The 15,874-nt window shown below is 45.8% G+C and overlaps 1 protein-coding gene across 3 annotated transcripts; it reads left to right on the top strand.

Annotated features, from left to right (window-relative positions):
• Positions 1-3,697: 3,697 nt before the first annotated feature.
• si:ch73-43g23.1 (mucin-12) lies at positions 3,698-14,865 on the top strand. Of its 3 annotated transcripts, XM_013133512.3 has the most exons (3): positions 3,698-3,971; positions 4,765-5,766; positions 6,059-14,865. In XM_013133512.3, exon 3 carries the CDS (start codon positions 7,969-7,971, stop codon positions 14,212-14,214), a length of 6,246 nt encoding a protein of 2,081 aa, XP_012988966.2. In that variant the 5' UTR covers positions 3,698-3,971; positions 4,765-5,766; positions 6,059-7,968; the 3' UTR covers positions 14,215-14,865. The 3 variants fall into 3 exon arrangements, with proteins under 3 accessions (XP_012988966.2, XP_010895930.2, XP_010895931.2); XM_010897628.4 differs by having other exon boundaries at positions 4,765-14,865; XM_010897629.4 differs by lacking the exon at positions 3,698-3,971 and adding an exon at positions 3,989-4,057 and having other exon boundaries at positions 4,765-14,865.
• The last annotated feature ends 1,009 nt before the right edge of the window (positions 14,866-15,874 follow it).

The following is a 15,874-nucleotide window of genomic DNA, read 5'->3' as shown; positions in this document are numbered from 1 at the left end:
AAAACCAATCTGTTTTAAAATAGCTCAGGCCAGTGGACGCTACAATTAGTGGAAATATACTGTTATGAAACCTATGTTACGAGGAGAAATTGGCTATAAGGCCTGGGTGACCATCTTGCCCCATCCACAAACAGCTCACTTCACAGTCCCACAAATGTTTCTCATGCATTACAGAAGTTCCTTTCTAACCTCTAAGTCTGTGAAAGTCTGAAATGCATTTCAATGAATTCCTACAGAGAAGGTGGAGATGAGATGGCCCATGGATGCATGCCTCAGTGTGTGTGTATTAAGCGTTCTGATTCAAAATGACCAGAAAATCTATGGGCCACATCTCTCTGCTTCTAGATGCGCTTTTGCAATCAGCATTTGTAAAAGGCACCGGAACTAATGCTTCTCATTATTACACACAAACAGTTGTTTCTTGACAGATCTACAGTGCCATTTTCGGTATGCTAACACAGTCTGTTCACAAGATATTACCAACAGACTGAAATTAGGCAACAGCTTCCCAAATAGGACATCACAACAAACTGGGGCAGATGAAAAAAAACATATTTGTAATGTGACCCTGCTGGGTTTATTTTGTCCTGTTTGTCATGAATACTAATGAGATGTTTGGGACTTAAATATCTATTGAGGCTGGGCCTTGGTTTAGCAACATAGTCCCAAAGATAGGATCACAGGAAATATGAGTTTACATCAGGGGGAACTATAAGTGTTTTTGACCAGTCTCAGACTGCTCCACCCAATGCTACTGTAGTGGTATATGGCTATGGGTTTGTACTGCTTTGCTTGATCTCTTTATAACAACAAACAAAACAGGGATAATTGACAGTAGCATTTTATTACTATAATGCTCACATTTGTAAAAGTAAAAGATTTAACCAGAAGACCTTTGTAGACTCTGGGCTCCTTGGTCAGACAGCAACATTGGAAATCTATTTCTGCCAATGATAAAAAGTAACATTCTGTTTGGTATATTGGCAGGTAGTTGCACGTGAATGGGTGAGTTTTGCCAGTTGTCATTTTGGTGGGTATTGTATTGCAGTTGATAGCGTATGTCTGGTTTTATATTGGAGACAGGGGGCTGAACGTAAAATCCCTCCATAGTCAAGGTGCCAGGGATTCCTTCCCCCTGAGTCCATCTCTACACTCCTACCACCACAGCAATTCAATAAACCCTGGATTCTAGGATGAGAGAGACCGATAGGGACGGTGATGGAGGTGGGGATAAATAAAGACATGAGAGAGAAACTGAGCACATTGTATCATTTGCATCAACTACAAAAGTTTCACCGGTTTAAAACATTTAGTTTTGAAGTTTGTGTCACAAAACATGTTTTTAAATAACAAACTTAATAAAATGTTCCCTTCAGCACTGTGAACACATTACCCAGTGTGTACTGTAGCCATGTGAGTGGTCAGGTAAAGATTTAGAATAGGAATTCAAAGGAAGCTTCCGGCTATGACAGAACTATCACCAGAGAAGATAATTACAGACATTAAGTTGCCTGGCTAGATAGGTTACAAACTACTGACACAAACTGCTTGCTTACCTTGTTTTATTTGAAATAAATGTGACTGTCATTATTATGTATGTTTCTCTGTCAGCATGTTACTCTGAGGAAATTGTTACTTTTGATCAGCTGTGTGCAGTAGCAGCTGTAGGGGATCTCAGCAGCTAGTTGATAACTCGGCGACAGCAGCTGGCTAGCCAGCTTTCAGTAAAATATGTTAAATGTAATATGTGCTGCACTGACCTTATATGTTATAATGTCAGGCTTAGTAGTGTTAGCTAGCTTGGGTTACATTAGCTAGCTTGCTAATGTTGTACAAACCATGCTAGTTTTTGTTACTTCCAAACTTCAGACGTACTGCTCATTGGAGCACAAAACACATAACAATAGTACAGTAAGCACCACATTGTCTCAGGTATTCAAACTAAGAACCTTCCATTTACTGGTAAGACACTCTAAACGCTAGGCTGCCAAGCAGTTAGCGCAAGGTAGCCTAGAAGATGACCAAATGGTCCTAAAGATGGCGCCACAATGCTGTGTTATGTCACTTAGTATCCATGAACAGGGAATGCAGTTTAGCCTAGCACATTTGCTGTTATTAATATTTTCTTTATTAAGATCAGATTTCAGCTAGGTCAATGCATTGAACATGCATGTGTTGTGTCTATCGCTGAGCTTTGTCTGCCCAACACATTTCTGCTAATAATGTGAATAGTAGTAATTTACACAAAATGAAAATTGTATTTAAATGGAAATGTGATCTGGATACCTACATAGGTTCTAAATAGGACAAAAGGTCACCACTCAAAGTATCCTTGTTCAAGCTGAGGCTGATGGTGAAGGGCTTTACTGTTCTATACAAATGTACAGTTTGTAACCATATCTCTGTTTCTGGTTATGTCTATGTTAAATAAAAATGTGTTATAATACAGCTTCGGAAAAAATTAAGAGACTTTTTTCTTTCCTTTCCAAAAATGTGAAAAGGAAAGTTTTGAGTGAGGAACAGAAGCGTTCAATTTGCAGTGGTTTCTTAATTTTAACCCTTTTGTTCCTCACTCAAAATCTTCCTTTTCAACTTTTTTGGAAAGGACAGAAAAAGGTGCAGTGGTCTCTTAATTTTTTCCGGCGCTGTATAATATAATTTTGTTTACTCTGACAGAAGCTGAAAGCCTTGGTAACCAAACTAACCACTTTGTCATCTCTGTCTGTTTGTCTGTCTGTCTGTCTGTCTGTCTGTCTGAGGAGGCTACTGAAACAATAAATGGGAAAAGATTGCAATTGGTGTAAGATGACAATGCCCCTTACACTTAAGTGATGAACTAGAATCAGTTTTGCCACTTCCATCTTTTGGGTAAAGACTTAGTTTTATAGTCTGTCCTTGACATATTCCTTTTCTAGTGGACTTCTTGGTCTACATTAATGCACTATAGATGACATAATAGTACCTTAAATTATCCACTGCTGACTGTCCCCAGCCCTGACACAATGCGTGCACACGCACACACACACACATACACACTCTTGTTATACATTTGCTCCAGCTATAAAGACCACCATACTCCACTTAACTGCAATAAAATCTCTTGATGGCCTCTGTATGCTACCAAATATATACCTTAAAACCAAGAAATATAATATGTATATTTGAGTTTACCTGCACGCTGCTAAGGACGTCCTGTAACATGCAGTCTTAAAACACAATGTGTTAAATGTAATGTGTTTTTTATGCAAAAGGTCTCAGCTAACCCAGATATTCAGTGCACAAACCTCTTGTGTCTTAGTGGCCTTCAACTTAAACCCTGGATCTGGCTGGCACCCAACCGGTCATTTGAGGCTCTGAACGCCCCCTTTTGGCCCATCCTCTCCCCTCTCTTTTCTTTCTTCTCCCATCTTTCCCCTGTCTCCCCCACTCCGACACCCAGGGGGCTAGCTCAACTGACTCCGGCCATCTCCCCCTGATATTGTGGCTCTATATATAACTCAGAGTGACTGAGCTGGCGCTGAGTGTCAGGTTCCACAGGCATGCATCCATCCTGGCAGTATCAGAAACTGTGTCTAACTATAACCCCCCTCCTCTTCCCTGTCCTCCCCGAGTTAAACCCATCACGCCCTTATCCTGGAGCTGGCTCAGAATGGAGGGGCCAAGAGTGGACGAGAGAGGGGCAGAGGGGGCAGAGAGAGTGGTGGCCCTCCTGTAGCTCTTTTTACCAAACGTGTCTCTTTTGATAATGCAACTGGTGTAAGTGGGTCTTTGAAGTGTCTGTGCTCAGACCGGAACAGACTGTACTCCACTCCCCAAGGTGGAGGCTATGTTATATGGCGGTGTGCAGCAGTAATGCTGGTCTGACTGAATTTGACTGCCTGGACAGTAGAATAGAAGCAGTGGATTGAAAGAGGGGAGTTATTTCAACACATAACGCAATACTCTGGCAAGGAGAACCTCGCAAGCCAAAGGTACAGTAGAGATCCATCTGGCTTTTTCATAATTTACCAGTTGCTAACTGCACCCACAAGGCAATATTGAGAAAATAGATATACGGGTAAGTGTGAAAGTAAAACTTTTATATCAGCTCGCTTTTCAGGATATACCTCATTGGTAATCTTCAGTGTCTGTTTTTTGTTTTACTTGGGTTACAAAACACTCACAGAAAAAAGTTAATCTTAATTTTGTTATACAATAAGCATGTTAAATAGAGCTGCTATGCGTTTATATTTCAGCAGATCAAATGCCTGAATGAACTTTCACGGTTAAACAACGCTAATTACTAAGTCCTAAAACTACAGTCATTGATTGACATTATTATTACACTTTAATGAATCAATCATGCATTACTATTTTCTACAAAATGTATTTCAAATGATACAGTTAACCATACATCTATGGCTAACTAGTTCCCACATGACGTGTGCCTGCCTATATTTCTTTGACACGATGGTTGGCTTATTAGTTCTAGTAATTTATTGTGATAAAAAAAATACTTAATTTGTGCATTTCTACACATTAATCTGAATGACCTGTAAAACTCATTGGTAATAGTACTTGGAAAACATTTAACATATTTTTGATGAAACAGCTAATTTTCTTAAGGAAAGCATTTGGTTGTCCAGGTTTTCCCAACTTCACCTCCAGTTAAAGATAATTAAAAACACTGTAGGCTCATCTATATAATATAATTAATGTTGCAAGAAAAATATTTTATTCATGTACAACTCTGTTTTGTTCATTTATGCCTTACCCTTGGTTTAGGTACGGAACCCACACAAGCTGACCATTGGAGAAGCCCCCCCCAAAAAAATCACCCACAAACACACTCAACCACACAGATATCATAAACTCCTACACACATACAAGCTGACCTGTCCCCTGTGAGCCCACAGTGGCGTAGCGATGGACAGCTGGACCCTCCAGGGGGACAGCTACTCCTTTCTTCGGAACAGCAGCACTCCCCGCATCCTCTCCCTGCGCCACCGTGACGGAACCCCCAACCACGTGGAGATCTTCGACATCACCAACATCCCCAGCCATCGCTCAGCCATCTCCGAGACCACCTGTCTCTGTGACATCTTTGGGGACGACTGTGAGCCGCGGGCCCCTTCCTTATCCTGCAGCCCTGCGACGAGGGCCTCAGTCCAGCCTCCTATACCCCCACCGAGGAGGGAAGCCGCAGGGCCAGTGGAGAGCTCTGGTTCACCCCCGGTGTCAGCACTCGTGTTGGATGAGCTGAACGACTCAACCAGTTCTTACCACACAGCACCAGAGAGCTTTGAGGATTCTAGCGAGGAGCTCAGTCCTCCAGTACAGATCGAGAATAAAAGTGACATATCTGAAGACAGGAAGTTAGGAGATATAGCCACTCCAGGAGATAACTCAACATTATCAACACCTGGACAGAATACAGCTAATTCGTCACCTGAAGGGCCTCAACTTATCAGTGAAGAAAGAACACCCTCACCTGGCGACTGTAATACTTCATCTGACGGTAGCTGTTTAGTCTCCTCAGTAGTCCGGGTTTCCCCTGCGCCCTCAACACAGCAAGGCATAACTGACCTGTCACCAGTAACAGGGGATAGATACTCTTGCCCATCTGCTAAATCTGTTGTCTCTGTGCATTCTACTGAAGACAGAAACCTAGATAGCTCACCTGGAGTCAGTGGCCCAGCCTCCTCACCTGACGTGACACACAACCTTTCTTCACCTGAGACTAGAGAAGCTCCAACTGAACCAGGCAGTGTCAGCCCCTTAAATGAGGTAATCGCCAACCCCTTCCCATCTGATTACATTGCATCATTTGAGCCTAGTCTGAGAGCTGTAAAACCTGAGCCTCAATCTATATCTCCTTCAACCTCACTTACAGTTATTGGTACAGGTACCTCACTTCAGCAAAGTGGTACATCTACCTCACCTGAGTTTAAAGATAGAACATATTCACCTGAAATTAAAAGGAGAGTGTCCGTACCTGATCTGTTTAGTAGAACCTCCTCACCTGAGTTAGAGGACACCGTCAGTGCATCTGAGCTGATACCTCACTTACCCCCTGCAGATAGACACCTGAGCTCCTCAGAAGGAACCAGAAGGAGTGTTTCTACACCTGGTCCCAGGTACACCCCTCCTACCCCTGTCACCTACTCTCAAGCATCTTCACCTGAGCTCAGGTCTGTCACTAGCACACCTGAACTAAGATCAGCCAGCATCACACCTGAATTGAGATCAAGTAGTGTAGAAACTGAACCCAGTCTTCTTAGCATCCCAGCTAAACTCAGATCAACCAGTGTTTCAACTGAAGCCAGTATAACCAGTGTCACACCTATTCCTGAACTGCTCAATTCAAATAGTCTCACACCCGAATTCAGATCAGATTCAAATTTAACTAGCTCATACCACTCAGAATCCTCCTTCTCTTCAGACACCTGGGAAAAAACATCCTCAAGAACCCCCTCACCTGAAACACACTTTAATAAAACCCCCTCAAGAACCACCTCACCTGAAACACACTTTAATAAAACACCATCAAGAACCCCCTCACCTGAAACACATTTTAATAAAACCCCATCAAGAACCCCCTCACCTAAAACACACTTTAATAAAACCCCATCAAGAACCCCCTCACCTGAAACACGTTACAATAAAATCCCATCAAGAACCTCGACACCTGAAACGCGCTACAATATAACTACATCACAAACCCCCTCATCTGAAACAGGCCACAACAGAACTCTATCTAGAAACTCCTCTCCTGAGTCACACTTCAATCGAACCCCATCCAAAAAAACCTCACCTGAAACAAATCACAACAGAACCCCATCAAAAACATATAATAATACAGCTCCTCCACCTGAGGTAAAGTACAACAGCCCTCTTATAGATCCCAGAAGCACAGCTCCATCACCTGAGATCAGGATTACAGCCTCAACTCCAGAGATCAAGAGAAGGGACCTAACACCTGAGATAACAAGGAAGGCAACGTCCCTGGACCAGTGTTTCAAAGCTCCTCCTAACCCTAGCAGCTCCTCCTCGTTGCCACAGGTCTCAGATATTTCCAATTCCATCCTCTCCCCAGAAGCCAGGGAGTTGGTGTCAACACTTGACATCAACAGTCCCATCTCCTCACCAGGGCGAGGAGACAGAACTCACCTGTCCCCTGAAAGGAAGAGTACCACTCCCACTGAAGGGAGAAATAGCAGTCTGTCTCCAGATTCCATAGGTAGACGTTCTTCACCTGACGATACAGCTAGCAACACCTCTGCTGGAATCACCGGGATATTTACTTCCATCCTCCATCCTCCCGACTCCAGCGACAAAGCGATATCACCTGAGCCACCCACGTATAAAAACCTTTCGCCTGAGTATAAAAAACAATCCCCTGTGTGGAGTGAAAGAGCCTCACCTGATCCAAGATATAAAACACCATCACCTCAGCCCAGGTACGCAGAAAAAGTGGGAGCCGCTTGCTCATCACCAGATTTAAACACTACAATCTACTCATCTGGTAGTCCTACAGACTCACCTAGCTCACCTGAGGTTGATAACTTAGCAGAACACTTAACTAACAGCACATCAAACCACTTGGGTAATCACCTTTCTCACGACTCAAGGCAAACCTTGCCTACTGAAGAGAGTAGAGCAATCAACTCTTCTCCTGTAAAAAACATCTCATCTGGGATAAGAAACGTCTCACCTCAGATCAGAAATATCTCAGCCGAAATCAGACCAACTCCACCTAATTCCATTGTCTCATTAAACGGAAGGAGCCCCTCCCACTCACTTGACTGTGAGGTCCCAGACAATTTGCCTTTCCAGAACGTGGATGATCTGGAGCCTAAAGACCCAGCCTTACTTCTAACACCTGAACTTAGTGTTATCAGCAACCAGTCTACAACACCTGAACACCCAGGTACAGAAAACTCTCCCAACCTTAGGAATAAAACTATTGAGAAGCTCACCAAAGAAGACATGGCACATCGTAAGGGTAAGGAGAACACCCCCTCCCCTCCCCTTACCAGGTTTACTCCAGTACACATTATACCCCCTTCCCCAGGGAGACAGCAGGGCCACTGGAGGAAAAGGAGTCACAGTCAGCCTGAAACTCAGGCCAATGAGGCCTTGATGGGGTCTGGGAACATAAGTGAGTCTCCAATAGAAGCTGTGACATCCAGGGAATGCCCCACTTTTTCCAATGACAGCCAAGCGCACATGGAAAGGCTGGAGAGGGGAGTGCAGATGGAGCAGTTGTGGGAGACGCAAAAGAGGAATCGAGAGTTGCAGAGGGAAAGCCAGAGGGACAGGGAGAGGGAGGTGGAGAGGGAGAGAGATGAGAAAAGCGACAGACAGAAGGAGGAACATAGAAAAAGGGCAATGGAAAGGGAGAGGGTGTGGCAACAGGAAAGGGAGAGGCAGTGGGGGGAGCGGGTGTCAGGAAAGCTGGATGGGGGGGAGGGGGAGGCCAGTAACAGGGGGGAACAGGTTGACCTGTCATTCAGTGCCAGGAATAGAAAAGAGCCGGCAAGCCACAGAGCAGCTCCCACAAGCAAAGAGAGTCAACACGGAATGCCTGCAGCGCACAACTATTCAGAGAGCCTGCTTGCCACAAGACAACAACACATACAACAGCCACAACAGCAACAAAGCACTAAACTACACAGAATAGAACACAGCTATCAGACAGAGACAGCCAGAAGAGGTGGACCTGCACACAACAAGAAGCTTCAGCCCCAGCCCAAGCCTGTGATACCCCAGTTTGGGTGCTCCATTGATAGCCCTGGTCCTAACTCTAGTTCCAACATGGGCAGCGAGCTGGATGAGGAGGACAACGAGGTAAAGTGGTTCAGTGACGTGGCCTTCCAAAGCCTGTCGTCTGGATCACCTCAGGTGGATTACTTAGACATGTACAACTCCAGCCACTGTTCCTCCACTGGAGCTTCCCAGCCCTCCACCCAAGACAGCCCTGCCGGGGCTACCGCAGCCTGGCTGGCTTACGCTGACCTCAGGGGATCTGGTCCACGACTGGAAAATGAAGACTTCCAAGTCACATGCCAGCAGCAGCCCTTGTCTGGGGCTTTTTACTCACAACACGAAGGCCTGGACCCGTCTAAAAAATATGAGATGGGGAGCTTTGAATGTGTGGATGTGGCTGTAGAGAAAGACGAGCCCAAGAAGGTGAGGAGAGGAGTGCCCAAGAGACAGATCCAACTGAAGCGAAAGAACACAGCTGAGCTGAAGCTGGGTGAGAAGACTGATAGTAGTCCAATCATGGTTCCTGGTCCATCGATTTCGATGGTCAGTCCTTCTCTACAAAGATGTAACAGAGAGTCATTACAAAGACAACACAGCACGCCTGCTACATTTCAGGAACCATACTGCCCTGAACCTTCCGCTGAGAAGCCCGAACGGCCCGAGAGGATGGGCTCGCTTCAGAAGTCTTTGTCCCTGGATGAGACAGGTTCCAAAACTAAGATGGCCACCTGCCTAATCAAGAGTATCCTCTCCAAGAAGATGCAGAATGTTGGAAAACAAAGTGATCTGGAAGGAGGTCACCTTAGCCCCTCGGAAGAACAAAACCCTCCTCCTGGGAGAGAGGTGTCAATGCTTAAACCAAACTCTTGGAGAAGTGACACGGTCAAACCAGAGATGGGGTCTGATTTACTGTTCCCCTTTGAGAGTAAAAAATTCAGAGAGGTGGACCCCATGGGGGGGAAGCAGTCAAATGACAGTAAATCGAGGAATGAGATAGATGACAAACATTTAAGTGACTCAGCAGATGTACGTGCCCGAGCTGGAAGCACGCAGGCTGGAATGACAAACACAAAGAAGGAATATCACTCTGACTCTGAAAACCACGAACAGCCAAGAGTCAAAAACACCTACATGTCCAAAACACCAGAGATTACCCTTAAACCTAGTCCTTTTACAGAAAAGAAAACCTCTTCTCTAAACGTCTCACTAACGCCAGAGTTGGAAATGAAACCTGAGGTAAACCACAAGGCTACCAATTGTGAGAGGACTTCACATAGAGAAACCAGAGAAGAAAAAATATTAACTTCACATGAAGTAACTAGAGGAGAAGAACAAATATTTACCTCACATAGAGAAACCAGAGAAGAAATGGGAATGGAGACCTCTAACAAGATGAATGAACATATTGAGAATGTGGAAGCTAATGGTAAGGGTAAAATCAAAGCTCCCCTGCACAAAGTAAGAGATGTAAGAAAACTGGTGAAAAACACATACAATCTTTCATTTAAGGCTGCACCAGCACTGGAGAAGGATGATGGGATGGAGGAGGGAGTCAAGAGGAAGGAAGAACAGAAAGATGGACATGGGAGGGAGGAATGGTGGGAGGATATCAATGAAAAAATTGTCGAAAAGAGAGTGGAGAAAATAGTGGAAAAGAGAGAAGATATTATCATGGAAAAGGGAAAAGAGCGGAAAGGGGACAACCTACCACCTCTTCCGATACATCTGCAGAAAGAGGAAAAATCGATGTCTCGTCCTCAGCCAATCCAGATAGAATACAAAGCAGTCAGCTGGAAAGAGAACAAAATAACAATGTCAAACCAAACAGAAAGGGAAATGTCTGAAGACAGACCAAAGTCTGATTCTTTAAAGCAGGTGTCCACAGTTGCAGCCAGAAAACCAGAGCACCCCTTTCACATAACACCTACAAGTTGTGCAACAGAGGAAGTAGCTGTGTTAGAGACAGAGATGAGCCAACACAAGACTCCTGTAAAGGACACTGTCAAAACAGATACAGACATGACTGAGGTAAAACCTTGTCAAACAGAGACACAGAGAACAACCAGAAGACAGCGTAGTGTATCAGAGAGTGACAAACCTGAAGTAATGCGAAGAGATACAAAACCACCTATTCTGGGCAGCAGCCCAAAGCTCCCTAGTAAAGACAAGGGAGTGTCAAGTGCTTCTCTGGTGCTACAGGATGGATCCAGTAAGGCCAGGTGTCTGTCAAACTCAGCTCCAGTCTCTCCGGCGCCAGCCATGCCTGCCTACTCTCCATTCCCTGTACCAGCCTTTTCAACTTCAACAACTGTACAAGCCTCTTCATCTTCAACCCCTGCACTATCCTCTCCATCTCCAGCCTCTGAACCAGCCTCTCCACCTCCAGCCTCTGTACCAGCCTTGTCAAATCCAACCCCTGTACCATCCTCTCCAACTCCAGCCTCAGGACAAGCCTCTCCAACTCTAGTTCCTGTATCAGCCTGTCCAACTCCAGCCTCTGATCCAGCCTCATCATTTCCAGCCTCTGTTCCAGCTTTGTCAAATCCAACCCCTGTACCAGCCTCTCCAATTCCAGCCCCTGTATCAGCTTGTCCAACTCCAGCCTCTGTGCCAGCCTCTCCAACTCCAGTGCCTGTGCCAGACTCTACAGCCCAAGATCCAATCTCTGCACCTTCTCTCTCACCCAAAGCTACCTCTGTCCTAGCTTCTTCTCCAGCCCCAACCTCATCCTCAGGTCCCACCTCATCCCTAGGCTTAACCTCATCCCCAAGCCCAACCCCAGTTTTGGGCAATGCACCTTCCCCTGTCCACACAAAGATCCCCACCCCTATCATTTGTCATTCTGTGTCCCTGCTAGTCAAGGAAAAAGGTTACCAGGCAGATATTGGGTCTGTAGTCTCTGAAGTTGTGTCAGAGGCTGTGATAAGGGATGAGGGAGGGCTCCCAAGGAAACATATCAACCGAATAGAAATTCCTCTTCAGTCCCATGGAACTTTAGATGGGGGAAATATTGACTCAGATGGACAGAGAATCTACTCTTCCTTATCTACATCCTCTGTGAAAGTTGCCACATCTGTACCATCGTCAAACGCTGTGAAAGAATCCTCATCTTTCTCCTCAGCCTCTGTCAACACATCAACCTCAGCCTCTGTCAATGCGTCTGCCTCATCATATTATACCCATTCAGTCCCAACCTCCCCCAGGCTTCCAAGAGTATCCTCTCAAATGGACGACAGTGTTAGGAATCAGGAGAGGGTTAGTGTCAGAGCCACAGTCAGAAACATTGAGCAACGCACCACATCACCACCCGAACAGAAGAAAACATGGGAAGACACTGTTGAGAAAGAGACAGTTAAGAAGTCAACCTACTCACCGAAGTTAACCGGCTCACTTCCAGGCTCACCAGCACTGATGAGGAGATATAGACCGCAAGCGATTGAGGTGAGGTCACTGTCTAAGGAAATTAATCACCAAGATAAACAAGAGACGACCGTCATGTCAAACAGCAAGCCTCAACCTATAGAGGTTCGCTCAATCGCCAACGGTCCCCCTGTTGCACCAAAACCGAAGTTTAGACTGACAGATGTAAATTCACTGTCCAGCGAAACACAACAGGATCAATTTGATGTGGCCCCATCAAGTTTCAAACAGCATAAAGAAGAGAGGCTTGTGCCCAACGAGAAACCATCAACTTCCGCTACGACAATCCAGAGACTACTATCATGCAATTCCACACCCGCGTCCAACTACAATAAAAAGCTATCTGTTTCTGCAATCTCCAGCTACAGGCCTCCACCAACCAAGACAACAATCATAGCTAGTTTCTGTCACAAACCAGCATCAACGACAACAACAGATACAGAGACAACAAATGACAGGCCGAAGCAACCAGCAGCCTCAACCCAGGGACAAGAACAGGACACTAGCTACAACCCCTTGACATCCACAACCCTCCCAACCCCCGGCCCAGGGCCTACCTCAACACAAGTCCCAACCCAAGAACGAGCTGCTTCCCCAGCCCAAGTCCCTACTCATGCTAGTCACCTACAGCATCCACAAACAACAACATTGTCGTTCCCTCAGGAGCAAGCTTTGCCAGTTACCTTCAACAATACAAAAAGACCCGGTGCAATATCGACCCAGGCGGCACCCCGTTACACACACCACATTCACACACACCAGCCCCTTAACAGATCCTTGTCAAGCGACCACTCGCCGAGGGCAGGCGACCTGCATTTCTACGCTTCGGATGACCCGCCAAGTTACGACGAGAGGGAGAGCTTCAGCCCTCTCCACCTCCCCGATCTGCCTCAGAGGAGGCTGAACCGCTATCACCCCTCCTCTCCTTCCTCCCGCCACCCTCCTTGCTCCTGCACCTCGAGCTGCCCCTCCCATCCCTCTCACAACCGCAGCCCTCATCCCCACCACCACTCTCCCCATACCCACTCCCCTCCCGCCCCCTCCCACTCCCCTGGTCAGGCCCTGCCATACTCAATGGGGGGTCAACCACCTCTTCGACTGCACCCGAGCAGAGCGGACCTCCAACCTCTGAGTTCTATGGGCTACCAGCCTGGCTCTCCTAAATCATCCACCTTCTCCAGTCCCAACCATCCACCCCAGGGCATGTACCAGTCCCTCCACCAGGCCCCTCCACACCCCTCCATGCTCCAGCCCTGCCCGGGCGACCGCCCTCTCCAGCCTCCTCCACATATGGACCCCCGTCGGGGCCCCCCTCTTCACCGCGCCCCGCAAGGCCAGCCGCCTGTGTCTGGTGGACCCTACAGTGACCACAGCCACTCTCCCAACCTGCCCTCTATGGACCCTCAGTACCTGTGTGGCCCACAGAGCCTCGGGCCCTCCTATGGGTCTGAGTATGGGAGTCTGTCAGGGTCTGATTACCCAGACAGTACAGGGAGTCTGGGGTATGGACAGAACCCTCGCAGGGTGCTCATGGATCCTGAAACAGGGAAGTACTTCTACATTGAGATGCCTGTGCAGCCACTGAGGAAAATGCTGTTTGATCCAGAGACCGGGCAGTACGTGGAGGTGCTCATACCTCAGAGTACCATGTCTCACTCGGGCCTTTACCCTCCATCGGCTGCCCCCTACTCTCCTGCTTCGGCAGCTCCCTACCCCTCCATCCACAACCCCAACATGTACGCACCCGCACCCCAGTACCTCCCCTATGGCCCCCCACCGCCTGTACCTCACTCCCAGGCTCAGCCCCAGCCACCCAGCCCCCCGGAGATTCCAGGCCCAGGGATGATGCACCAGAATGGGGCTCAGGTCAGCTACAGCAGCCCCGGGAGCCAAGGATCTAAGACGGAGACTCAGAGGCGTGCATCTCTAGACCAGAGCTATCTGGAGAGTATGTACTATGTCCCTACAGGCATGAACACTAGCCCCCCGGACTGCTTCCATAAACAACCCCCGGGTCTGCCCAATACGGGGGGAAAGAGGTCCTGAAATAGTTGTCTTCTTAATGCCTGTAGGGTTTTAGAATACATGCAGTGTGTATATGAGAGGTCTAATGTTAGCCCCTGATGATGGTTTTAGCTGTATTTACCTGGCAACTGGACTACACAGAATTATTCTTTAGTGGGCTTGTTTGTTGTTTTCTTATTCTTTTCTTATTTTAATGCTTTTTATCTACCTGGTTTTCATATCAGGTTTGTTTTAAGCATTGTTTTTGGTCACCAATTTCTTTTTTGTCATGTTAAAGGTCGTTGGCGATCTTTTAGTGATTTCTTATACATTTGTTTTTTGGACAGAAACAAGTCCAAATGTTCTACTGGTTAACTAATGGCCAAATGGTGTGCCTTATCCATAATCCTAAAATGTTCATTAAATCTAAACCAAAATATACTGTTTGTATTTACATTAAGATTTATGAAAGAATGTGATGTTTCAACTTATCATGCATGTGCATCCATCATATATTTAAAATAAATTCACCTTAACAAACTTGAAACAGATACCTTCACACGGACCTTGTGCATGTAACATTTTCTTTATAGATTGAATGAGTAGGTTGAATGAGTAGGTTTTGTTCACAGAGATGGCACCAATAGAAAAGTATAAAATATTGAATGTATTAAAATGCCTGTGTAGTCCTTGTCTGATGTTGATTTTTATGAATAGACAAAGGAGCAGCACTTTCTGGCAGGGCAAAGAAGAAAAGCTTCAGCATTGTCTTGTTTATGTTCCCCAGCCTCAAAAGTACACACACGCACACACGCACACACACACACACACACACACACACACACACACAGACAAACTTTCTACTCTTCCCAACAAGTCAGGTCAGGCCTTCTATCCACCTCTCTGGTCTAAGACTGCCATCTAGCTTTAGAAAAGGGCAGAAGAGCAGTGAAGAGGATGACCAAACCTTTTAAATACCTACCTTCTACTGTATACTCTTGGCACATAAATCATACAGTGCTGCTTGAAAGTGTATTAACCCTACAGAGGTGGTCATTATTTCTGTATAAAATCCTTATCTAAAGATTAATTTGTAATAAAGACCTTCCACATAAAGTACACAGACAAAAACATATGATATTATGTCAATGTTTAAAAAAAAAAAAAAAAGACATCAGATTTGTTGTGTGCAAAAATATGTGAACCCATTAATTCAATAGTGTGTTGTAACTCCATTAGCATAAATTACTTTAAGTTAATGTCGCCTATGGGATTTTTGCCCAGACCTCAGCCATTTAAATGAGGTTTCAGGGGTGTCTGGCATGTACTGCCCACTTAGGTCCCGATTGGATTAAGGACAGGACTTGGACTGTGTACACATTACTCCTGTACAAGCGTCCTTACACTGGCTGCCTGTTAGGGTTAGGGCTGATTTTAAGGTTTTACTGTTAACCTATAAATCAATACATGGACTTGCTCCTACTTACCTTGCTGAAATGATCCAGCCATACATACCTACACGTAACCTATGATCGCAAGATGCAGGCCTTTTAATTGTACCTTGAATTTCTAAACAAACAGCCGTAGGCAGGGCCTTTTCTCATAGAGCTCCACTACTGTGGAATGATCTGCCAATTAAGGTTAGAAATGCAAACTCAGTGCAAACTTTCAAGGGTCTACTAAAAACTCATCTCTACAGCAC

Source organism: Esox lucius, chromosome 4 (genome assembly GCF_011004845.1).
Source record: "Esox lucius isolate fEsoLuc1 chromosome 4, fEsoLuc1.pri, whole genome shotgun sequence".
NCBI classification, from domain to species: Eukaryota; Metazoa; Chordata; class Actinopteri; order Esociformes; family Esocidae; genus Esox; species Esox lucius.
The sequence above is the reverse complement of the archived record's forward strand: the minus strand, read 5'-3'. Positions and strand labels throughout refer to the sequence as shown.